The following is a 24,285-nucleotide window of genomic DNA, read 5'->3' on the forward strand; positions in this document are numbered from 1 at the left end:
TGCTCATCTTGCAACACGGCTGGTCGCAGAGCGCTGTGGCGGCGCCGCTGTAACCCCGCCTCCCTGTAGATGTCCAGAAGCAATGACCCCACCAAAATTGACGCACCTAGCTCTCGGCGGACAGCCGGGGCCGGGCCGTCCCTGGATTCGCAGCTTCATTTAGCATGTGCAACCAGTTGAAGTCCCTCCAACTTTCCCAATGCTATGATATGTGGTGGCGCCTGCACAGTGCAGACTGTTAAAGTTCGTCCGAGACCCGAAGCGAGAACGATCAACAAAGATATATCGCGTTTGTCTGAGCTCTGTCAAACGCGTAAGGAACATACAGGATGGCTCGCGCAAAGTCTGCGAGGTACTACAAACAATGCCAAATACGGTGGCATGCGCTCGCCACAATCTCAAGTTCCAACACAGACGCACTGGATGCGACTCCGCAGCCGCTGTACGTACAGCTCAATTGATTTATTACGCAGTTCGAGGGTATCAATAACACAACTGTTAGTAGCTTGATGCGATAGGTTGCGCTACCGTAATTCAGCCTTTTTTGCGGGACCCTTACCCTTGGCTGTGGGAATCGACGCTGCATCCTCGTACGATACCAAGGAGACATTGGAAATGTCGGGCTTGCTTCTCTGCTACATGTTCCATCCGTACCGAGATATGGTGCAGGTGAGGGATGCAGAGCCGGACAAGCATAGCTTACAAAATGATCGGGTACCTTGCATATCTTCCATATGATGCCAAAGGACGAGCGCGCTCGACAATGACTCGACATCTTGAATGCAATGATGTGCTACAATTGCCAATGTGAAAGCGAATCCAGACTAGCCTTTCTTTTTCGGACAGGTCAAATACGCGAATATCAGCCAGGTGCGGTTCATTCTCCCTCTCGGTCGTTCTCCTGCCCAACTGTGTTCACGTTGTTTACAGCGAGAAACGGCAATGATGAGTTCAGCTTTGCTGGTATATGCGCTGTTTACTTCAACAGTATTTTACCTGATTGCGCTCCTGAGGGCAATCTCTGATCAAAAAGTGCGTATCCCAGTGACCGCCCCATTAACGCTATCTTGCTATCATTCTGACTATATGCTGTAGCTGCGCGTAATACCGACTGTAGGCGGGTCGTCTCTGCCTATATTGTACCACTACTCTATCGTTCGGAATATATCACGGATTGCTTCCATCAGTCGAGAAGGATACAACAAGGTATGTGCATGCTCAATGGTATATATTTGGTGCATTTCAATACAGCGGCCAGTACCGCGGCAGACTGTTCAAATACGCAGAGCCAGCGGGCTGGCGCATCATAGTAACCAATCCTCAACACATCGAGGAAATTGCAAGGGCGCCTGATGACGTTCTCTCCTTTGCCGAGTCCGCCAATGACGTCGGTAATCTTTCATGGTCTATTCAGTTCAGTCCATTCTCATGGTATGTCCAGATGACGCAGATTGTCTACACCATGGGACCGGAGATACACCACCATCAATAGCACAATGCGCTCATACGAGGCCAGCTCACACGCAATATCAATCGCTTCTTCCCGGAGATGCACGATGAGCTGGTCACCGCAGTGAGCGAAGAGATATGTGTTGAGGATAGCTGTAAGTTATACTCATTCCGCGCAGATAGCTCGGACTGACGCACATTACCGACAGCCTGGAAGGAAGTTGGGGTGAAGGATTCGTTCATCAAAGTAGTCTGCAGGACCAGCAATCGCGTTTTTGTTGGTTTGCCACTTTCGTTCGCCCGTTGCCTTCTCTGATGGTTTATGACACACGCGTAGGCAAGAATGCGGATTACTGCGACCTCAACGAAAGGTTCACTATGGACGTAGTCAAGGGCGCATTGGTTCTCAAACTCTTCCCTGCGATTCTTAGACCGTGAGTGTCGATTCTGAAGTCTGGGGCATTTCAAGTCATGAATTAGCCGCATGACAGCTTCATAGCACGCTTCTGCACCAACGTACCTACAAACATCGACGAGGGTATAGTCCACTTTGGTCCCGCTATACTCGAGCGTTTGGGCAAGCACGGTGAATTAGGAGACAAATGGACAGACAGACCTGTAAGCATGTCGGGATGACCTATGTGACTGATGCTCACGGTCGCTGCAGAACGACATGCTGCAGTGGCTCATTGACAATGCGCCGCCCCATGAACGATCAGTTCGTCCCCTCGTGTTGCGCATCTTTTCTGTCAACTTCGCAGCTGTCCATACGACTACCACTGTTCTGTTTGGCTTCGCTCTTGGACCTTGGCATTGCAGATTCTCACACAAGTCATGTATCACTTGGCGGCGTATCATCAGTACGTGGATCCGCTCAGAGCAGAAGTCGAGGCAGTCATACAAGAGGAAGGCTGGACAAAGTCAGCCATTGACAAGATGTACAAGATCGACAGCTTCGTGAGGGAGGTCCTGCGGATGTCGGCATCCAGCTGTATGCACTGCATTTCTTGGGTATGCCACCTAAGCTGATAGCCCTGACAGCCTCTGTAAATCTCAAGGCCCTCAAGGATTTCGTGCTCTCTGATGGGACAGTGATTCCCGCTGGAAGCAATGTCGGCGCAGGCTCGTACCTTCGGCACTTTGACAACGACATTTACGAAGACGCCAGTGTCTTTAATCCGTGGCGTTTTTATTTCAAGCGCAGCGAGGATCAGTCGGGCACGAAGGGCCTGATAGTCAACTTGGGTCCAGATTTCCTCCCATTTGGGCACGGGAAGCATGGATGGTGTGTGTTCCCGCAGGCCCACCACGCTGCTTCGTCATTGATGAGATTGCCAGTCCTGGTCGGATCTTCGCGGAAGTGGAGATGAAGGCGATTTTAGCCCATGTTGTGGTGACATATGATGTGAAGATGAAGGAGGACGGCGCACTACCGTCTTCTAGGTGGATCTTCACGGCGCTGATCCCTGACCAGAAGGCTAAGGTCTTGTTTCGGAGACGTCAAAGCTAGGTCTTCCGCCCCGGAAGGGGGGTCTGTGCATTGCCATACCGTGTAAACTCGCTATCGCCGCTCCAGTGCCGACGAGGAAAAGTAAACATCGAGGAGGATATCACGGTCAAACATTTCTATACTCACAAGCGCACGAGTACCTTGTCCCAAATTGATTTATGCTTTCCGTGCTTCCATTCTACTGCAGTCTATCTGACCTTCGAGCAGGTTGACATCATCGAGCGACAAAACAGTCCACCCACGACAAACTAGGCCGGACAGCACACTTGGGGGCGAGACTCATGATTGGCGCATTGTAGGATCTATTGTTCAGAGCTCTCTACATAGCCAGTAATACATTCATGAATGCCAGACCCGAACGCGCTCAGCTTGGGAATGGAAAAGAACAATTCGAGGTTCTGGGGTCATCGTAATGAGACGTCTACGATGTCTGCATGGTGCCAGACGTGCTCCTGGCATTGTGCAATATCAACTCGGAGTGGCTGGTGCTCGTGCCCATGCATTGCTTGAACTCGTCGCTGGTGTAGTCCTTCGTGGTCGAAGCGCGAGACAATCAACAGCGTTTGAGCCTATAGAGGTCACGTTTGACGTCGTCCCAGAAGACATCGATAAGTTTTGAATTGGCTGGATACTTCAACGAGCATATCAATGCTGTGCTATACTGGGTAGCCGGCAGGCGCCGATGATAAGTAGGCGTTTTAAGTCTCGGAATGGAATGTATTTCCCACGCGCGCATTGTTATTGGCCAGCTTGTTACTTCGAACTCATCCGCGCCCGCAACGCTGACTTGAACAGAAGTTGATTCTCGGACGTGTAATAGCCTGTCAATCTACATGCTACGAGTATGTATGCTGCACTACCAATGCCTTTCAAGGCATCTGGCCTCAGAGTAACACAACGGTCAGGCGCGGGACGCAGAGTTTCTGGCACGCTTAGCTCGGACTTCAGCACGGCCATCAGCGTAAGCCATGTTCAATGTAATGTCGTCGAGCATCTACATGATGACCCTTGCGGCTCAGCGTCCACCTCAATATGCCAACTCCATCATCACCCTCGATGCATCTCGTCTTGATTCACGCGACGTCATCACACTATATGGGCCGGTGTCCCAAGTCTGGGACCGCAAGATGTTGGCCCGCCGCACAGAACCAACAGTGGGGGGATCATGGTGGAATTCGCGGGGCCACACTCCAGATCGCAAGGCAGGGAACGGCGCTCTCACGCAGCTTCTTACCGGTTCGCCCTGGCTGAGTAGTGCTACTTCAACGGGAACCAGTCAATTGCCGCATGAAACGAAGGGCTGGCTCTACTACTCCCTCTCGTCCTCCCACTGCTGGTTTCCGACTCCTCCCTCCTACAGGCGAGCTCGACTGTGCTTCCGGCACTGATCTCTCTCTGCGTTCCGGCCACTTACCGTACGCCATACGTCTGATGGATATCGCAACGAGGATCAATTACCGTATGCTTGCCAATGTCCTGCTGAGAGACCAGCTGGTATCCCAGGACCTCTTGTAACGTTGCAAGAAACAAACAGATGTACACTTCGTTCGCCGCACGTCTCAACAGTTTTTCTTTCACATCGAGGACCCGTTCATACTAAATCTCTCCAACTCCACATTCACGCCGTATGTTTGGCTAGACGAGGACTTAGTTCGAAGTCCACGTTTGCGCGATCAGTGGCGGGACAGCAGGAAACATATGCCCAGCCCAACGTACACCGGTGAGCGTGTAAAAACGACGGGTGGACCTGCATATTAACCCCTCCTTGGTGTATAGGCCAAATACTCTGTTGCTTCGAGCGATCTACGCTTCCAAAACATGCGAAAAAACGAGTCGTAGTATTGCGTGTCCTGGAGATCGTCGAGCCAATACGTCCCGCCATACCGGACTACGATGGTCACTTCAAACCACCCGTGGAAGGCGCCTTGCTTCAGAGAGGCCGAAAGCCGGTTTCCATAGATCTTGACGGTGTTCAGTTCAAGGGTGCTTCTAATCCATTGAAGGTGCTGTACGATCGAGCGTACAGTCCACAAACCGATATTGTATCATGAAAATGCGATGGATCTCTTACTAGATGTGGCTTGTGCCACTACGAAGGAGAAGCAAGAGGCCATGGTAAACGCAGCGAACGCACCGGCCTTTGAGGACGTTTCCATGGATTGTTCTCGGCGCAAGTCATGGGATGATGTAGCTGATAAGCCTGCTCACGACTAGCTCCAACAATGAATACATGTATCATCGCTTACACGCCATGAGGGCCACGGGCCCAACAAGGACTTCTCCGTCTTGTGTCGAAGCACTAAGTAGTCTCGGGCCAGTGAAGGCGTAGTATGGGGGTATAGTACCCAGAGCTGTGCATGTGAGCTATAGTGGAGTATCAATAATATACTCGATGGAGTGCGAGAAAGGCTCCAGACAGTAAAGAACTCTGACCGATTTGGATGGGGCTGATTCATGCGGCCAGTTATATGGGCGCTTGAAAACTCGACGACGACTTGTGCTACACCAATCTTCGTTTGGACTCTGTGACTTGAATAGCACTCGATATAATTCTCTTCGAGTTGCTCAACAGTCCAGCTTTTCGTGCTGGCATTCAAATCGAGCGGTGGTTGCATGCCTCGATAAGGGTTTAGTTGAAGATACTAACATGTCGTGCCAGCTGCATATGCTGCGCTCGTTGTAATATACGGCAGCATAAATGCTATAGCGACACAGAGACAGTCTCGAATGTCGCGTGTCATGTCTCGAGGGCGCACCATCTTCCCTTTTCACCTCTCTAGACGCATCATGCACCAGCTGCTTCTCTTGGATGTATTTTGACTCGTCTCTTCCGTCTCTTCCGTCTCGATTGCGTCTCATCTTCTGCTCCTGCCTCGTACATGATCTACAGACAACACAAACCTAGACACTGAAATTCCACTAATCCGCCCATACCGTCCCATTCATTGACACCACGAATTGCCCTCAGTCTCTTCTGAGGCAATTCCATGTACCGCTGATCGCCCGGATACTCGCCCGATGACATCGGTGCTTACTGTCACTGTCCCATGTCAGGTTCTTGATGTTCACAGATGTTTCCATATACTGGGTTCACCGGTGGGAGCACAATCCGCGCTGGTACAAATGGCTGGACAACGAAGTAGACCACCTGTCCACCGAATCCTACATAAGGTTCCTCTCAGACTATATCCTGCGCGCCTTTAAAGACCAAGCCATTATCCTTGCATCCCTATCGCCTCGTATATGAACATCGTCTTGCGTTACTATTGTCCAACTTCGCTTGTTATAGTAGACGCACGATAACACTTCAAGTAGCACGGGATAAAGGTGTGCATTTGGTCCCAAAACTCATTTTACAACCGTCAAATTGATGTCTGATCAGTCGTAAGAAACAAGGAGTCTGATCCACAAACATGTCAGTGAACGGTTCCAATATTGGGAGGGTAGCGAGAGTACTCACCATCCAAATTGATGTCGGGATTATACTCAGGGGAAAAGAGATAAGTCGCAACGCGTTCACCTACGAAGTCATTCACGCGCTCTGGCACCATGCGTCCGCTGGTTTTTGACTCCTTCATTCTCCACCAGCGCCAGCTCGGCTCGCAAGGAAACCCGCCGGTGGGAAATATAGGACGCTTCTCGATGTCTCTGTCAAAGCTGAGGGCAAAGCATCGCAGTGAGGGCATATGGATTGCGATGAGCGCGGCATAGCGTTCCTCGAAATTGGATACGTCTACCGGATACAAACCGTGGATCATGATGCAAATGACGTCGGTCTCGGCACATCCTTTCAGCATATGTTGCTAAGTGCACAGCTTGGGTCAGCACATTACGCTATATGTATGTCCCGCGCATAAAGACGCACCATCCATGCAAACGGGTTCACCACAATATCCGTCATGCCGAAGACAATGACACGAACCCGCCCCGCGACATCTTTCAAAATGCTCCAGGAATTCGACTCGCGGAAAGACGCCTGATGACCGAGAGGATTATCGTACTTGAATGTGAGCACTGCAGGAGCTGTGCGCATAAGCAAGTTCACTGCGTCCTCGGCAAGACAGGGTGCATCGTCGCTATGCAGCAGCTGCAGATGGTGCGTTGTACACGATAGACCCGATTCCAGTAGCGGCCTAGGCCACCCCGAGACAGTATCCAGCCTTGGCCAGCCGGGGAGGGGCGTCTCCAGCAGGTCCACCTCCGGCTCGTCCACCGAGCGCCACGGAGAGGTGAGTACGTGGATGTGCCGCAACTCAGGGAATGCACGCTGAAGCAATATGGCGTGCGGCCTCGTGCAGCGCCACAGATCGACCTCGAGATAGCGCACGTTTATACATCGCCACGCGGGGAGCGGAGCGTCGGCGTCCCCGGCAGGCGCAAGTTTGCTGAGCGCGATTCTGACGGAGTGCACGGCCTCGTGCGGCGCGAGGCTTTTGACGGTCTGCAGAAGGCTGATCGGCTGCCCCCGAGATGGTCTATCCACATCTCGCGTCCTGGGCTGGTTGCAGATCCCGATGGAGAGCGGCCTGCTGTGCATGTGGTGGATGACGCCGAGTGTGTGATATCCGGCGTCGTGGAACTCAACGTGCGCCAGGTTATCTATGTTCACCAAGGCTGCAGCGACCTCGCTCGACCCCTGGATCCACGACTCTGCGAAGTCGAGTGACAGGTGTCGCACATTTTTCGCGCTTATGAGGAGCACCGCAAGCTGGGGTGCAAAGACGACACGTCTTCCTACCGCCCCTGAGAACGTGAGATCGAGCTCTCGCACCAGAAGCAGCAGATCGGAGGCGACCCCTAAAGGTGTGTAGAGCATGCAAGCCTTTTCGAGCATGGCGCTATTCATGATATGCAGCTGTCTATGCACGCGACGCCTCGCCGCGATATAGAATCTCCGTGAGGTAGCCGACATAGAACGTGCGTCCTGGAGTGGCAGGTATTCGGCTATTTTTTGCAGTATACTTGCAGTGCTTATGAGCTGTTCAGAAACGACAGAGAGACGAGCCATGGTGCCGTAAAGTCTCAGGTTTGCTGATCGCTCGGGTTAGATACGTTGTGCGAATAGATGGAGGAGGGATAAGGTTGAAAAGGGTGTGGCCTATGGCGGTGTTTACATGCGACGCCGCCACAATGGCCTGACGCGCACGTGAGACGCGGTGGAACATTTGTGCAGGGCGCTGGTGGCTCGTTAACAAACACACGCACCGGAGTTCTCCGCGCGCATCTTGCATGACAGACAGCGTTCGTACTTTGTACTGACCATGATGCGCGCTTCTCTACACAATCTCGCGCAACCTCCAGGTGAACACGGAGAGGCTTGTGTAGTCCTTTTGCCGTGTCTAGATACATCAACGTTACGGCCTATTCGGCACTGTGACTGTGTCGAACGCTGTGCTTGCTCTCCCTTCAGAGAGGTTACAGAGTACTCCTGTTGAATATGAAGGGCCACGTCGATACAGGTGCGGGAAGTACGAGCATCGCTTCAAGTTATACTAGCCGATATTGTTAGGATGGTGTCATTATGATCCGCTGCCTTGCCTCGACAGTGTACTGCGTGTAAGCTGAGCAATATGCAAGAATCAAGGGAGTCACGATGCGCCATAAAAAGCAGGTGTTTCATGTAGGAGGATAGAGAAAGCGATCAGCTAAGGCGGCAAGAATATGCGCGAAAATCTGCAGCATTCATCGTGGTGTCTTACACTTTGGCACAAAGATGATAAGTTTAGCAGAATTCCTATGATCTTTGTGTACTAGGTCAGGTGAGAGAGAGAGACAGCTTGCAAAAGAGGGAGAACGTACAAAGCTAGAGGGCAACGGATTCTCGAAGTTTGTGATACTGCTTTGAGATATTCAGCGCAGAATTCAAGCCACGGGCATGTATGCTGTTGATGGGTGTAGTATATGAGGATGCTTGATGCAAGTATATGCGGCGGACGCGACTTAGCGTCGGGAACCACTTGCTAGGGGGTGAGTACCGTATTTGGAAGTCGATCAAAGATGATATTATTTCCGTGCACTGTGACTGCGGGCGTCAGACGTGCACTTAGTGCCCTTTTCGCGACCAACAGCGACAGTGGCTCTTCTGCCGGTGAGCTGTGGGTTGTGGCGCCTCGCTACGTGTGCAGCTCATTGGGGATCTTGATCTGATACGAGCCTATTCGAGCCATCATGCGCGGCGCGAGACATAATGTGACAGTGTCACTCAAGCAGACATACACTACCGTGTTCGAGACATCATACGCTTTACATACACTGCATGCAGGGATCAATTTTCTTGCACAAAACATTGCATCAAAATTAAATTACAAGCGAATAGCACCTATTAGATTTTATTGATGTAGAAATCAAATGAAGATTGAATGAAAATCAAAGAAAATTTGAAAGAGACAATAGAAAATGGATTACATAATCGCTTTTTCTTCGATTTCATTTCCATATTAGGCGCTGGAATATTGATCAGGTAAATTCACTTTTCTTTTGATTTTTATTTGATTTCTTGTACCAGAAAATTGAATACTGCATGCAGTGATAACGTATCTAGGTTGACCAACTTCCCTTGATTCCGTTTGTTACTCGTACTTGGAAGAAGTCTGCTCGGCAACTTGCGTCAGTGTTTTTACGGGCCCTGTAAAGCGGTAACGTCCCCAGAACAGCCAACAAAGACCGACCAAGACGATGACCCCGCCAATCGCCACAATCGCATAGTTCATATTTAGCGCGTTTACCGGATATGAAGTTGGGAGAATGAAGAGCACGCAGATGAACACAGAGAACTCCGGATGAAAATGATACGTCGATGGCAGTCGTATTACCACTGCACTGAAGAGACATACCAAGAAGCTCGCGAAGTTCACTGCCCAAGACCAACGACCTAGATTGAACGGGCCTCGCTCAGGCAGGCTACTGCGATCATATATGCGCGATATTTCAGTCACTTGGTCGAATTGTGACGAAATTTCAAACATACGTCGAGGGCCAGAAGACACGTATCAGGATAGGCTGAAGGTAGCTGAGCATGACTGCAACGGCTGCAGAGGATAGAATCGCATTGAACTGTGCGATGTGTTGGGCTCAGCACTGATAAGCGGAGATATCACATACCGCCACAACAGACCCAATGTACGCGCAGGAGATAATACATCCCAAAATTACTGATAGCCACACACCCCAATATGGCGCCTGAAAGCGATTTAGCCGCATGAAACGTTCTTTCATCGGGAATGCGTTGTCCCGGCTAAGCGCGTAGAATAGCCTCGAGCTTGCGGTGAATCCCGTCACGGCGGCCATGAACTGCGAGATCGCGATGACGGAGACGCACATGAGCGTCAGTCGCTGGCCGACTGCATCGTAGAAGAGCTGCGTGATAGGGAGTGCGTACGTCGTCTCCTGGACGCGTGCGATGCTCTGTACAGAAAAAAGCAGCGCGAGCATGTACGCGAGGCCGATGAGCCATGACCCTACGACGGATCCTACGACGGCGAGCGGGGCAAGGATTTCAGCGCGCTGTGCCTCTTCGGCCACCTGGGCAGCTGTCTCGCATCCCTCTAGAGAGTACACGGCCTACCGCGCCGAGTCAGAGTGGTACCGCATTGATACGGGGAAACGCCCACCTGAAGAAAGCCGAGCAGCACAACAAAGCCACGATTTCTCCAACCAGTATAACTGCTCCAGCCATGAGGGCGATTCAGCACAATTGATTTCGCACTGGGCTTACTTCTGGTAGTCAGTGAAAACGAAGTCTGCCGTATTCTATAGCATTCACGTATCAATTCTCGTTAACGGCGATCACTCGAAGGGGCGGCCACATTACCTTCACGGGTGCCTTGACCAGGAGTGTAATGACGAGCACAAATGTGCCACCTAACGTCCACCATACATTGAGAGAGCTCATCGCGCCGATGCCCTTGGTTCCGACGGTGTTGATGATTCCAGACGCGATGTTAACACCCCACGCTATTGCAGTGATCTCCACACGGGTGAGCGTACGATTCTGGCCAACTTCGGCAAGGCAAGCCAAATACAACGCAACGCTAGGCTGCGTCTCAGCCCCAAACCCGGAGTGGTATATAGTATTTGTACCTTAGGTTGCCGGATGTCCCTGAAATTACCAGAGCAATACTGTAAATCCAGCCAGTCTAAGCGAGCCAACAAGCTCTTTGGTCCAAGGGTCATTTTGGAATGTCATATGTACTCACGCAGACTGCCCGTTATGTCAGTGACATTGGCTGACGCCCATGAAGAAATTCACCTACAGCCTAGGACTGGAGTCTCTGGTTTCATCTTGCATACCCAGAAGTAAAGCCCTCCAATTGTAGGACTGCAGCAAGATAAGTTCATGATGATATGCTCACATACAAACAACGTGCTCACTATGCACTGCATATTTCTGCGAGCGCTAATGCTATCAGGAGCATAAAGAAGCTCACTGTCTATGATCCCGAGGCCAATTATTAAGTCTCACAAAGTCAAGGCAGGCTTCTGGAGGCGACTTACATTCCAGCCCCAGAACAAGCCCAATGGGCCGCCTGAGAATAACCCAGTTTGGAAGGCGCTGCTCATGCCGGTGAGAATTCCGATAGCACAGAACGAAATGCCCAGAACACCGAAGAATGACATGTCGCGACGGAACTCGCGCTTATATCCCAGCTCCTGCAAACGTTTGTCCGATGAATCGTGTTCGTCAACAGGTGAAAGCACGCTTTTCGCCAGGCTGGCGACCTCGACGTCGAGCTGCTTCTTCATGCTGGGCTAGTCGGTTGAGAGCAAGTCGGTCGATGGTAGCCGGTGGCTTATTTAAAGTACAGAGTTCGTGAGTGCCGATAAGAGTGTTGAAATTGATTATTTGGACATCGGCACCTGGATCACTGGGGTTCACGTCAAGCACGAGGTCACAAGCGAAGATAAACGCATGCTTCGCGATACGGTGCCAGCAACACATCGACTGCGCGATAGGTGAACATTACCTCCGCATCGACCTTCAAAATTTGTGGAATTTTCAACGTATCAGTCGGCGGCGCAAATCGTTAAGAGACCATAATCCCGCCTCGAGGTTAGCGGTCGCCTTATCGTATGAACGTCAGCGAGAAAGTTATGAGCAAGCGATTGATTTGCAAATGGATCAGAAGATCCTGTCAAGAGACCTACTTCGACTAAAGCGTAATCCACATGCTCGGATTCTGAAAACTGTTAAGAAGTTGAAGTGGGGAGATTTCGTGAGGCGGCAGCACCACTGACCACATATCCGCATTAGTAATATTTACAGGGTGATGCGCAAGCGGGCAAACCTTACATACTCTCAGGATTAGCGCCGGTAGAACGCGGTCACCTGATTTCAACATAGTTCGCGCTCGATTAGCGTCACGCAACGCCGCAACGTTAAGTTTTCATGAGCCGCTCTCATGAAACGCCTTATTTGACACCGTATGTGAGCCAGATATAGTCACAATATATGCAAACAACCAAGGTGAATCAGTTACTGGAATAACTACTGAAGATCTGAGGTATCATTTTGGTAAACAGTTTGTGGTGTTTATGACGCATTCCAAAATTGAACTGGAGATGGAGTAGTGAATCAATTCTGCTGGATTTATGGAACGCAGAAGCTTAGGATTGGGTTTCAGTTTGTTACTCCTCTCTCTTCTTCATATGTCTACCAGTAGAATGCTCGACGTCGCAGGTCGTTCGTAACATCATCTACCTGCGCTTCCAGCTGGTTGTCCGCTTCGCTGGCAGTTAGCCTCCTGGCTCGCACGCCTCAGTTCGACGTGATCCTTCGAAGCGCGTAACGCGATGACGGAGTCGTTATCTCAATCGCTATGTTCGGTATCGCTATCCGGTTCCGGGGGCGCTCACGAGAGCGCGGCGTCGTCGAGTATTTGTTGAACGCTCTTGGAGTTGGATCTCTGTAGCAGGCCGATAATATTGAGCGGGCGTGTATGGCCGCGTGTCTTGTTGTGTCCGGAACCTGGGAGTCTCCGAATCATCCCGCTCATGATAGGCTTGGTGAGGATTCTTCGATGTGGCTAGCCGTCTTCTCTGGGTGCTGCTTGCACCGCATCCAAGAACGCCTCGTGAGTGAGTATCCCCTGCTATGCGGCGGGCTTTGGCTGCGCATGGTCACAAGCTTGTGCAACAGGCGAGCGAGCGGCGCGTTGCCACGAATGGAGTGGGGCATCCTTGTTTAGCCATGCCATCCTCGGGGCGTTGGTAAGTGGGTGTAGTCCGTGTGTTTTGAGGATAAGCCGTCGAGGATGGGCGCCTCCGTTGAGCGGGTAAGTGGACAACGAGGTGCATTAGATTGTCCGAAGAAGAGAGTGGCACTTCTCCATCGAGCTTGCCATCGAGGTGTGATGGTGAGAAACGTGAAGATGGCGATGGTATCTCGGGTGGTGAATGGCGTGGTTGTTGGCACCACTGCATGTCGCCCCTGCGCAGGGGGCTCAGCATGGGAGGCACTGCTGAGGTGGATGAACGCGTACGCCAATCTCTGCATGAACAATCTCATGCACTCCAAGGGCTTATTTCCCCCGGCAGACTTCCTCAAGCATTGGCTGAGGAGGGTCCGCCATGGATGTGGATAGTCGACGATTGCATCAGGAAGAGGGAGGAGGGGAGCAGATCGGAACCCGCGCATCATGCCCGTGTACAGAACGTTCAAGGGGAGCGCAAAACCGGTATTGAGCGACTAAGGAGGAGGCGGGTGATGCTGTTCGTCGACGCAGCTGCGTTTTATATCTGGGGAAGCTCTGACCGTGCCACTCCATTACAGAAGCTGCGCTTTGCCCGCCTATTGTGACAATGCAAACAAAAGGCACGGAGGTCAAAGCGGCTGACAAAATAAAGTGGCATGGGCTTCCAAAGGCACAGTAAAAGAACCACCAGTGGCACCAGTGGCTAAAGTCTAATCTGGAATTTTCTTTTCACGAATATGATTAGCACGCCACCGCGCATGAACAGTTCAATAATACATCAACGTACAAGTTGCAGCCGATACGACCAGCAAATTATTCGGAAAGCTGTCATAAATGAAAAGTTTGTTTTGCGGCGGCATAATTAGAGCAGAATATTGTTCAAAATTCAGGAGAACTCTGCGTGAAAGACGTAGAGCTGACACCACCATCAAGGGAATTGCGACAGTGCAAGAGATCGCAAAGACTGAGAGCATCTGATTCTTTGCACGGCTGAAGGGGAGACAGCTCAGCGACCGACAAGTTCAGCAGGCGTGACACTGGTCTGTGTGTCTTCTGCCAGACACAACGGCTGGCATCTTAGGACGCCCTGCTCGAGATCAAAGAATCACTCCCGATGGATACCAAGAATATACATATGTACCCGTAATGCACGCATAGACGGGGCTGTTGCAATGGAGGCGCAAAGAATACAAGTCTACAAAGGAGATGTCGGAACCCCGCGAGACGCATGCGTGTCTACAATGTAGCGCTTGTATTCATGGATATCCTTTTTTGGCATGCGTTTTGATCACTCAGCACTCTTGACGCTCTGAAGTCTTCCACATCGTGGACTTCGGCTCCTTGTGCTGATCCTGCGTCTCATTGGTAATAATTGAGGAGTGTCCATCTACTGTCGAGTCGCTCCTGAGGCCTGAGGACCAAGAGGTTGCGTTCTCACATTGTCCTGTTGTCAAGTCATGCATCAAACTGGCACTTCACGAACCGTGTCTGAAGTAAGACGCGGTTTGAACCTCGCTGTACTGCGCTGCCGCCCTTGTATCGAGATCCACATCAGTAAGAGCCACAAATAACGTGAGTGGGTATGGGAGAACAGCGGAGGAGGGGACTAGTGGCAATGAGTTGCTAGGAGAGCACTGGTGAGTTTTGCTCTCTGTTTGCTCCTTAGCGTCCTTCTCGCCAGTCTTTCGTCCTCTTTCTCCATCATCTTCTTGATGAGCCTGTCTCCTCCTATGCGCATTCAAGACAAGCGTCGCCGCCTATCCTACCCTAGCGACCAGAAACAAAATGTTTCGGCGTTGCTCTGCAACCCCGGACATTCCGGGCGGTAACTGTCAAACTCTTCGGTGCAGTGAAGAAATGCACGGGGTTCTCATGTCGCGCGATGTGCGCCGGTAGGGTACTCATCCAGCGTTTTCGTGTTATCGGGCTCGGGCTCGCGTACACAGCAAGTTCTGTTATTACCGCTGCATCGACATTGCCCTCTGACTACCACAGCAACATCCGCCACTACCGCGTTTGCATCAATGAAGAGTGTTCCGGCATGTAGCAGCGGCTCAATGGGCTGGTCGCCATGGGATTGTGGTGTGTGCTGCATGATTTATCATGCCCTCCCGTTTGATAGGCTGAAACGTGCGCGCGGACTTGTTCCACTGAATCGCTGCGGTAGTTGGTTTACTCCTATTAATCTGGCACTTCCATAGTGCGTAGAGGCGTAAGGAGCCAAAGCAGCTTACCAAGAAGAGGAGGACCGTAACCACCACGTCGCTCCACATCGCTGCATTTGTCTCCCCACTCCTGATACATAAAGTGTGGGTCCGGAGACGTAGGATCAAAACAGTATCTACGATGGCATCCGCAGCGCATTGTTTTTCTCCGACGCAGTTCACATATTCTCATATTTCAATCAGTCGTTCATACGACATCCGCTCAAGCTCGCGTCGTGCGCTCTGGCTGACAGTACTGCACGATGCGAGTGGCCTTTCCCTCATCGAAGGAGCAACTATCATCAACATCTCATTTCCTATTCGGACTCGCTGAAACACGCGTGCAGGTACCGCAGACATTGTTCAAGGGATGTACGAGGTTGGCTCCGAGGCCCATGAACAAGACACAGGACCGCTCGTGCTACCTTTGAAGTGCGAAGAGGCTTGGGCTGTGTCCACTCGCACCCCACACATGAGAGCTCAAGAGGAATAATTGCTGGATGTATATCATCGCTGATGTGAACAGTAGCTCTAGTACGATATTGATCCCATCGCTTCCTATAATGGATTTTGTTACTCGCGACCTTGCTGAGCACACTCAACCTACTGGTAATCCATCACTTATGGTTCCCAGTACATGCTTCTCAGTGCGTTCACCTTTACTGATACTGTCTACGGGAGTTTTAGGTTGAGAGTTGCGCCCTCATCCGTGTGATCACGGAATGTAATGAGCAAACGGACTGCAGACTCGCAATATAGCAGGGAGCTCACACGCCATCCAACCTAGCGCAATTGACGCGATGGCTACGTCAGTTGTGTAAACATGCATCAACGTCTGTGAGCAGCGACGTCTCGTCTTTTCAGCACGCTGGAAGCATTGTATCTGATACGTGCTCCGCCTAAAACAACAAGGGCCTTGAGCACAGGGAGTACACTTTACCCGGTGAGCCGGGCCGGTTGTTGTACTGGGCCACAGTCACTCAAACAGCTGTTCGCCATATGAATGCCTCGTCGACATGGGGTCAGTCCTCCCTCATCTCTTGTAACTCCCTCTTCGTATTCTCCTGTTTTCCGTCTCATCTGGCCGGCACTCTATTCTCTTGCAAACATGTTGAAGCTGAACCAAGATATCTTGCGCCTTGTCGTGTCTTACCTATCGATGGAGGATGCGCGTTCTCTCTCGGCCACTTCGCGCTATCTGCATCCAGAGGCAAGGGCTCGAGCACTTGCGAAGGTCAGAATCAAAACCCCTAAAACTTTCGATGCGGCCTGCAAATTCTACCTCGCGGAACACTCGGATCGAATCCATCATTTACGCACGCTTGATGTGCAGCTGGACGACTCATACATCACGCGCCACGCATCCAGAAAACTCGCAGATCTCCTAGATCATGCTTGCAACCTGCGCACTTTTATGCTTGACTGCGCGGAGCAGTGGATACTGGCGCAGCCGCGCATTGAAGCTGTTCTCCAGAGGCTTCAGGCAATTCATGCAATGGGTCTCTTGTTGGCCGGATGGCGTGCTCTGCGAACAATCCGGGGTATGCAGGGCAAGCTCCGGAACATAGAACTCATGTCCTTGGTCTTCCCGCTGACCACGGAGGAGAACGAACCACATGCAAGTTCCGCAGCTATGCTTGAAGCCCTCGCACCACACGCATCAGCACGCAGTATCGCGCTCGTCGTTCAGGATCAGGCTACCTCTCCACCAGATGTGCAGTTGCAACAGGTACTCGAGCTCAGGCTCGGAAACGCTTCTGCAGCTGCGCCTTCTCTTGATGTGCTAGCACACGTGTTTCCTGCGCTACGCATATTGTTTTTGGATGGCCCGAGCATGACGATCGACAAACCTGCAGACAATATTGAATGCTGGGAGTGTCTCGACTACGTGAGTGGAACCTTCCCCGCACTACGTGCGTGGGCTCCCAAGTGCCGCGTTCACCACTTGGAGATAAGAGACGCAGAGTGGGAGGGCAGGATCCTGGCCAAAAACGAGCGAGTATCGGATGTTTCTCGTGTCATAAATGGCACCTCGCCCGTCGCGTTGACTATCTACAGGTTCATGGCAGCGATGTACTTTGGATTGACCTACGCGGACTGGGTGGGCTTCCTGTACAATATGCCACGGCTACGGGTGCTTGCTGTGGACCTATCCACCGGTCCCTCGTGGTCTAAGACGTGGATCGTGAGCCTTAATATTGATTTAAAGCGTCCATTCGCGCTTACCCTGGTGTTTAGGCATGCACAACTGGAGCACTGATAGGCTTCAAAGTAATCTGCATTATGCTCAGCGTGGATGAGCGCGTCAAAATGCCTCCGGCTATCCTAGCTTCAATTCCATCACTGAAGTTTGTCGCGCTGAATTTCGGAGGTGGTCCGCTGCCAACGTTCAGCGCACACTCAGGAGGATTCAATCCATATCCTGCGCTGAGCTGGTGGAGAGTGGTCTGTGATCACGGTGAACGTCAGCTGCAGGCTATGTCCGCAGATCTCGGATCCCGGATTGCAGCGTATCTATATTCTCCCAATTATAACCATGAGGCGCCCATCGATGGTAAATGCTTTTATGCACGTTGAAGCACTACGGCAGCTGACTACTGAATTTGGATAGAGTCGATGTTCTTGCCAAAGATGCTGGAGGAGTACAAGCCTGGCCGAGTTACAGTCGCGCAGGCATTGTGAGCTGGAGACATCACAATAGGAGCAGTGTACGTCTCCCATGAGGACACGGTATGTATGTCACATTTTGTTGTATGTTGCAAGTAGTCGACCTGATAACATAGAGTGGAGGCCGGTCATATACAGATTCCGTGTGTGCGTATGTCCTGATAAACTACGCGGCAGGCTGACGCATTACCACAACAAAGGGGTCATCTTGTGTGAGTACTCACAAAAAAGACATATTATCCGACATTCTCGTCTTCACGAGAAACCCTTGTATGCCGTGTTGCCGTGATAGCCCCTTGTTCCGCAGTCCGATCGTGCATTTCGAATTGATTGTCAACGTCGTATTCGACACGATAGCACAATTGGATCCGTCTTACCACTCATTGCGTAGCACACTTTCCTCGTCCTGTTGTATTACGATGTATCTCAATATCATGCGATGTCGTGTTTGTCGGTCATCCGATGATTGTGCTCAACCTCGATGTGATAAGTTCCAGATATAAAAGTATATCATGACACTGTAAGGAGACAACATCAAAGCCAGAGCCAACCTCTATGTGTCCGTGCCCAATTCCGCCTCAGTTAACGCCCCCACGGTGTCCTCGAACATTTGGTCGGACATGCTACTCACGGCGTCCACATCGGCTTTGCACTCGTAGGCCCACTGCTTCAAAGTGGTCATTTTGTCAACACGTGCTGCGACGGCCATCTGCATCTTGTGTATCTCGAGTGAAATTGTTGCGACGCGATATTGAGCTGCGAGGAGAACTTCGGATGCGTGCAGCTCCTGGTCAAGGATATAGTCGACTTCGTCGCAAAGCATCTTGACGTAGGCGGTCGAAAGCCGACCCTTTCGACGTGCGAACGTAAGTAAGACAAGCGGGTCGTTTAGCGCCCGCAGCTCGGTGTCGGGGATATGGTCCGGCACGGGTTCACTGTTCGAGTCGTTCCCCTCCTCTTGTGGCATGAAGTCGTCGTCAGAGTGGAGGTGCTTTTCTTCTACTTTTCTCTCCTCGCTCCCCTCGCCCATGTCCTCGTCTTCGGAATTGCCAGCTTGCGCGGCGGCAACAGAGTCAGCGCCTGGAGTCACATCTTCCATGCTATGGCCCTGATCCCCGTCATTTCTCTCGCTCTCTTTGGAGAAGGTCATGTTCACATCCGCGTTGCTGTCGTCATCATCGAGCTCATCCTGGCCATTGGCTTCCTCGGCAGACCCGCCTCGCTGCAGGAGCTGCCACACCTCCGGATTCGACCCTACCGACGTCCCCTGTCATCATGCCGTCAGCTCAATATGACTATCATTGACTTGTACTCACACTTGAGCGCGTCCCTCCCTCCATCTTTGGCGGACACTCCTCGGACTTGCTCCATCGACTTGCACTGGAGTTCCCGCGAGCACGTTTTGCTGCCACGGCCTCCACCTCATCATCGTCCTCACGTCGTCGCCTCTCTCCGCCCTTTGCAACCTTATTGTCATCAATTGCTCGCCTGTCGAAGTGTCGGCCCGCTGAGGGACTGTTGGGCTGACTCTGTATTCTCAGCACATGGCCCTGCCATCAACACGATGAGGCGTTTTCGCACTTACCAAAACCGATGCCGGTGTTGGCAGCGCATGTCCAGCCACGTCCTCTGGCTGCGATGCCCGGAGGTGCGCTTACGTTGCCCATGTCAGAGATGTTCCACATTAGCCACTGCATACTTACTTACCCTCCGCCCGTGCCAATGTAGTGTTCACCCTGCCACGCAGGCGGACACAGTCCTTTAGGGTGTCATCGGGGATAGACTCGAGGAACACCTGTTCCATAACATTGTCAGTGTCGAGTAACAGCGCACGCATAACTCACTTTGCATTTTCGAAGCCTTGTGATGGTATGTGGTAAGTCTCCCGCCGATCCGTTGCAAATATTGTCCGTGTCTGCTATCCTGTCCCGAATATGAAAAACGACCAGTGCGTGATCCGTACGCGGTATGGTGTCTTGTATAATGTAGCGTTGTAGCAGGTCGTCGTCTGCCTGGTCGACTGTGGCCTTGTCGCCTGGGTTCATTGCAGTTTGTGGCAAGGTGAATGTGATGTGATCAATCCGCGGAGCACGCGCGCTCGCATGATTCGGCTAGCTCCGGCAAATCTTTTCCGAGTTTTATCTGCGCTCACGCTTTCGGTTATCGATCATCACCCTGGATATCGTACAACAACCTTCGTCCGGAGAGCTTGGCCGAAAAATTAAATAAAATTCTACTCGATGAGTCGTTTTGGGGTGATATGGAGAAACATTCATATCTACTCTATTTTACCCCACCAGAACTCAAGCTTTGGCTGTATGCATCGCACGGAGAATACATGCACGTCGGGGAGCTCAGGGCAAAGCTCGAAGGTCTCCTGTTAGCCCTACAACGGACTGTCCTTGTATCAAGCACTGACTTTAGTCCTCATAGCAAACAAGGCTTCTGACATTTCGTGAGTTGCCCAAATCAATGCTATGGCAACGCTAACCCTGAAACATTTGTCTTTCTGTTCTATTCCTTGTACTACTAGCACCCATACGGATGCCTGTCTTAGTGCTCACCTGCAGGTTAAACATTATGTAGCTTACATAATGGGGTCTGTGTGCACCTCATACCCAGTATTGTAGCACTACTGTCACGAGTTGATATGGTGTCTAGCCATTTTTTAATTTTTTCCTTTTCACGGGCTCGAACCTGCAACCTCTGTACCATATGCTCGAACGGACAAGTCGTTATCTACCCTGTATGATTAGATTAGATGGGGCGGTGATAGGCGCCAAGCCCCGCTGGGCCCCGATACACCTCTTTTCGGCAGTCGCATCCCGCCCGGCACTTCGACTCAGTCTCCCAACAGTTCGATTTCGCCTTCGACGCTCTTCAACATCTTCGACGGTGCGCGACGCTTACTCGAAGCTCGGCACGGTCGTCCCGATGCCTCACGTGTAGATCCCGGGACATCTTCCGCATTCGGCGAACAATAGGGCCACTTGACGCCGCTCGGCCAAGCGCACGCTTCGCTCCAAGCCACACCGAAGTAGCCGGTCTTTCCCGATTAGGTATCGAACCTCGCGGCATGCCTTCACGACAGCTACCGGTCCGAAGTGGCCATATGTTGCTCTTCATCTCCGCGTTCGGCATGACATCACTCTACCTATGGACTTGGTGTGTGCCCCTTGGTGAGGCAGCTTCTTGAGGAACAATGCAAAGCCCCTTGTACCAGTGTGCCACTTTTATAGTCGTAGCATCCTGTGTGGTATAAAATCTGTCGTACTTCTCTCTAAAAATACAAGATCCGGTTCCCCCTCGAGTTCAGAGCTCATAAGTCGAGTTTGCCCCGCGTCTAAGCCTTCAACTGCGTCACTTCGTCCCTTGCTGCGTAACCTCGAAACCTCGTCCACTGCGTTTACTCGTCGATACCGTCTCGACGAACCCTTCGACTTCGACTACTGTCGAAGAGACTGCAAACCGCGCCCTAGCTAAGTCCACCCTATCGAATTGTGTCCTTTCCTTCTACGATACATCGAAGAGCTCTGCCGAGCTTTGATCGTCTCCGCTAACCACCCACAGCCTCCGAGTAGCTTCGACGACGTGTCGAAGCCATCTTGTACCTTCCCCGTTGTTCGTAGCATTTTCCAAGGACGTTTCTCGTGTTCACTCAAACTGTGGGACACCTTGCTGCTAACTCCCCTCTCATTAGACTATAATCCGTCTCTCTAGTCCCTTTAGGTCGCACCCAGGTTAGGGGTTAGGGTTTTGTAGGTTGTATTAGCGGCAGTGCATGGCATAGCTTGGGCTCCGCTGACACAGCCGCTCTGACTCACCGGCCCCCAGGGCTGCGTCAGCATGCTGTGCACGGACCAGATGCACACGGACCAGTGCGTGCAGCCTCCCCTAAACTTCTCCTGTATATAAACTGGCCTCTGCTGCCCTAGGGACCTTAGTTTCGACCTCTTGTCCCTAGGTCAGTAAGCTCCCTTGTATTCTTACTTACCTTACACTAACTGATACATTCCTTGTCCCTAGCCTTAGGTTTGAGCATTGCTCACCATCGCTTCAGTGAGAATCAGTCGAACGCCCCCAGCATTTGTATTTTCTCCTGTCACTTGACCCCAAGTTGCAACATTAGGTTGAAACTCTCAACGCTGCCGGCGTTCCAGAAACCCACTCACTCACCTCCCTCTCCCATAGGTCGGGTGGTGCGCACAGCCCTCCCTGGGGCCGCGGTTGCAAGGACCTTCCAAGACCGAGCCCCATGACACTCCGCCGCATTCTTGGGCCAGCTCCTCATCAGCAGTCACCTCCACAACTCCAGTCCCTGTCGTACGTAACCCCGCCTCCGGGCTTCCTCCAGCGCCTCCACCGTCGTCACCGCTGCGAGGCCGCTCGCGCACTCATTCCCCCCAAAGTCCGACCAGTGGAAGGACACAATCACCGTCTCCGTCCCCGAGCCATTCTCCGTCCCCCCCACCGCCGATAATGTCCTCTCCTGCAGCTCCTGATAAGGAGACCTTGAAGCTCCTCCTCCCACTCCACTATGATGGGAAGTCAGTGGTTGAGTGCAACCGCTTCATATCGCAGTTGCTGATCTACTGGACAATCAACACGGCCCTCTCCACCATCGAGTTGAAAGTCCAGGTTGCCCTCAGTCTCCTCGATGGCGATGCTCGAGCCTGGGCCACCCCAATCTTTGCCCAACTGGTGGCTGTCCAAGTTCAGATCCAGGGAGCAACGACACCCTTTGCAAACGAAATGGCCTTCCTCACCGCATTCAAATCCCGTTTTGGTAATCTCGATGACGCCGCTGTAGCACAAGTAGAGCTCACCAAGCTCTGCGCTGACAAGTCCCTGCGTGAAAAATGCACCGCCGCGGAATTCTCCGCACTATTCAAGGGTCCGGCAGACCGATCCGGGTATGGTGACCTGGAACTCCGCGACAAGTACCTTAGCGGTATCCCCTCCCGCGTCTACCACAAAATCGAGCTCGAAGTATTTGCCATGTGGCAAGACACCGACAAGCACACCAACGAGGTCAAACAAATCCTCGACATCAGCCGGGCGCGACGGCCCGAGTTGAATAACTTCTTCTCGGTATGAGGTCGAGGATGCGGAGGGGCACGTGGTGGTGCACCCCGATCACAAGGAGCTTCGGCCAGCATCAATGCGGCCGTCAGAAAAGGCAACTTCCCAGGCAGTTGCTATGGCTGCGGGAAGCAAGGGTACTGACGTTTCGAGTGCCCCAATTGTAAGGACAAGCTGTCACGACTTAGGGTCGAGCGACAGGGGAAAACCAAATGCTGGGGGCGTTCGACTTATCTTACCGAAGCGATGGTGAGCTAGGCTCAAACCTAAGGCTAGGGACAAGTTAATATATTAGTTAGTTAGGTAAGAAAAAGATACAAGGGATGCTTACTGACCTAGGGACAAGAGGTCAAAACTGAGGTCCCTAGGGCAGCAGAGGCCGGCTTATATACATGGGGAGATAAGGGCAGGCTGTGCACATTGGTCTGTGCGCAGCTGGTCCGTGCGCAGCATGCCGATGCGGCCCCAGGGGCCGGTGAGTCAGAGCGGCTGTGTCAGCGGAGCCCGAGCTGTGCCGTGCACTGCTGTCCTATCTAATCTAATCGTACGGTAGATAACGACACGTCCATATCGGGCATATAGTACAGAGGTCGCAGGATCGAGCCCACGAAAAGGAAAAAATGAGAAAACGGCTAGACGCCATACCAACTCATGACATTACCCCCCCCTCAATGGTGCATGACCTCATGCGAGGTGCCCTTGCCCATCTCCCACCCGGAGCAGCAGCGTGCTTCAGTCATCAGCGAAGGCATTGGCTGGAAGTTGAGACCACTAAAGATAGCAGCATTGAGGCGGCGAGGGGCATTCGGATTCTTCCGGTAGAAGTCAGCTATGAGGGCCGGTGCATTCGCAACATTGCGCGCCGGTTCCCACGACGTATGCGAGTTGTCATAACCCTTCCACTTGACGAGGTACTGCAGCTGACGCCGGAAGATCCTCGAATCCTTGATCCGCTCAACCTCGTACTCCTCGTCGCCCTCAACCTCAATTGCAGGCGGCTCCTCCAGCTCCCGGCCCGGGATATCGCTACGCGTGTACTTGCTAAGTAAGGAGACATGGAATACCGGGTGCACCGGCACCGATTTCGGCAGGACTAATTCATAATCCAGGTCTCCGAGCTTTTGCCGCATGGCATATGGTCCAAGGCGCTTGGGACTGAGCTTCTTGCTCGGCTGTTTCAGCT

General features: G+C 52.0%; 8 protein-coding genes across 8 annotated transcripts; 4 read left to right on the forward strand and 4 right to left on the reverse strand.

Annotated features, from left to right (window-relative positions):
- Window positions 1-329: 329 nt before the first annotated feature.
- On the forward strand, window positions 330-2,959 carry POSPLADRAFT_1050134 (hypothetical protein; the record flags this gene model as incomplete). Its single annotated transcript, XM_024479923.1, has 11 exons — window positions 330-442; window positions 519-669; window positions 847-870; window positions 931-1,032; window positions 1,096-1,206; window positions 1,259-1,391; window positions 1,415-1,431; window positions 1,493-1,604; window positions 1,787-1,883; window positions 1,941-2,035; window positions 2,751-2,959. 11 exons carry the CDS (start codon window positions 330-332, stop codon window positions 2,957-2,959), a joined length of 1,164 nt encoding a protein of 387 aa, XP_024334298.1.
- Window positions 2,960-5,814: 2,855 nt separating this feature from the next.
- POSPLADRAFT_1050135 (hypothetical protein) lies at window positions 5,815-7,967 on the reverse strand (the record flags this gene model as incomplete). Its single annotated transcript, XM_024479924.1, has 5 exons — window positions 5,815-5,843; window positions 5,995-6,016; window positions 6,045-6,121; window positions 6,420-6,762; window positions 6,825-7,967. The coding sequence occupies 5 exons, from the start codon at window positions 7,965-7,967 to the stop codon at window positions 5,815-5,817; spliced, it is 1,614 nt and encodes a 537-aa protein (XP_024334299.1).
- Window positions 7,968-9,487: 1,520 nt separating this feature from the next.
- POSPLADRAFT_1067868 (hypothetical protein) lies at window positions 9,488-11,946 on the reverse strand. The gene is made up of 12 exons (XM_024482237.1): window positions 11,453-11,946; window positions 11,330-11,388; window positions 11,212-11,276; window positions 11,155-11,159; window positions 11,039-11,094; window positions 10,770-10,989; window positions 10,674-10,708; window positions 10,570-10,621; window positions 10,061-10,519; window positions 9,927-10,012; window positions 9,793-9,862; window positions 9,488-9,732 (listed from the first exon to the last, which is right to left on the reverse strand). Exons 1-12 carry the CDS (start codon window positions 11,699-11,701, stop codon window positions 9,529-9,531), a joined length of 1,560 nt encoding a protein of 519 aa, XP_024334300.1. The 5' UTR covers window positions 11,702-11,946; the 3' UTR covers window positions 9,488-9,528.
- Window positions 11,947-13,049: 1,103 nt separating this feature from the next.
- POSPLADRAFT_1156463 (hypothetical protein) lies at window positions 13,050-13,754 on the forward strand (the record flags this gene model as incomplete). The annotated part of the gene is made up of 2 exons (XM_024487072.1): window positions 13,050-13,165; window positions 13,394-13,754. 2 exons carry the CDS (start codon window positions 13,050-13,052, stop codon window positions 13,752-13,754), a joined length of 477 nt encoding a protein of 158 aa, XP_024334301.1.
- A 687-nt stretch (window positions 13,755-14,441) lies between these two features.
- On the reverse strand, window positions 14,442-15,244 carry POSPLADRAFT_1036949 (hypothetical protein; the record flags this gene model as incomplete). Its single annotated transcript, XM_024477181.1, has 3 exons — window positions 14,442-14,593; window positions 14,633-14,877; window positions 15,051-15,244. The coding sequence occupies 3 exons, from the start codon at window positions 15,242-15,244 to the stop codon at window positions 14,442-14,444; spliced, it is 591 nt and encodes a 196-aa protein (XP_024334302.1).
- Window positions 15,245-16,461: 1,217 nt separating this feature from the next.
- On the forward strand, window positions 16,462-18,035 carry POSPLADRAFT_1036950 (hypothetical protein; the record flags this gene model as incomplete). Its single annotated transcript, XM_024477182.1, has 3 exons — window positions 16,462-17,538; window positions 17,592-17,907; window positions 17,965-18,035. The coding sequence occupies 3 exons, from the start codon at window positions 16,462-16,464 to the stop codon at window positions 18,033-18,035; spliced, it is 1,464 nt and encodes a 487-aa protein (XP_024334303.1).
- A 538-nt stretch (window positions 18,036-18,573) lies between these two features.
- POSPLADRAFT_1156738 (hypothetical protein) lies at window positions 18,574-19,687 on the reverse strand (the record flags this gene model as incomplete). The annotated part of the gene is made up of 3 exons (XM_024487100.1): window positions 18,574-19,287; window positions 19,337-19,527; window positions 19,606-19,687. The coding sequence occupies 3 exons, from the start codon at window positions 19,685-19,687 to the stop codon at window positions 18,574-18,576; spliced, it is 987 nt and encodes a 328-aa protein (XP_024334304.1).
- A 2,812-nt stretch (window positions 19,688-22,499) lies between these two features.
- POSPLADRAFT_1156608 (hypothetical protein) lies at window positions 22,500-23,684 on the forward strand (the record flags this gene model as incomplete). Its single annotated transcript, XM_024487084.1, has 4 exons — window positions 22,500-23,051; window positions 23,119-23,265; window positions 23,442-23,577; window positions 23,656-23,684. 4 exons carry the CDS (start codon window positions 22,500-22,502, stop codon window positions 23,682-23,684), a joined length of 864 nt encoding a protein of 287 aa, XP_024334305.1.
- Window positions 23,685-24,285: the final 601 nt, after the last annotated feature.

The sequence above is a fragment of the Postia placenta genome (assembly GCF_002117355.1).
Source record: "Postia placenta MAD-698-R-SB12 unplaced genomic scaffold POSPLAscaffold_18, whole genome shotgun sequence".
In the NCBI taxonomy this organism is placed as follows: Eukaryota; Fungi; Basidiomycota; class Agaricomycetes; order Polyporales; family Adustoporiaceae; genus Rhodonia; species Rhodonia placenta.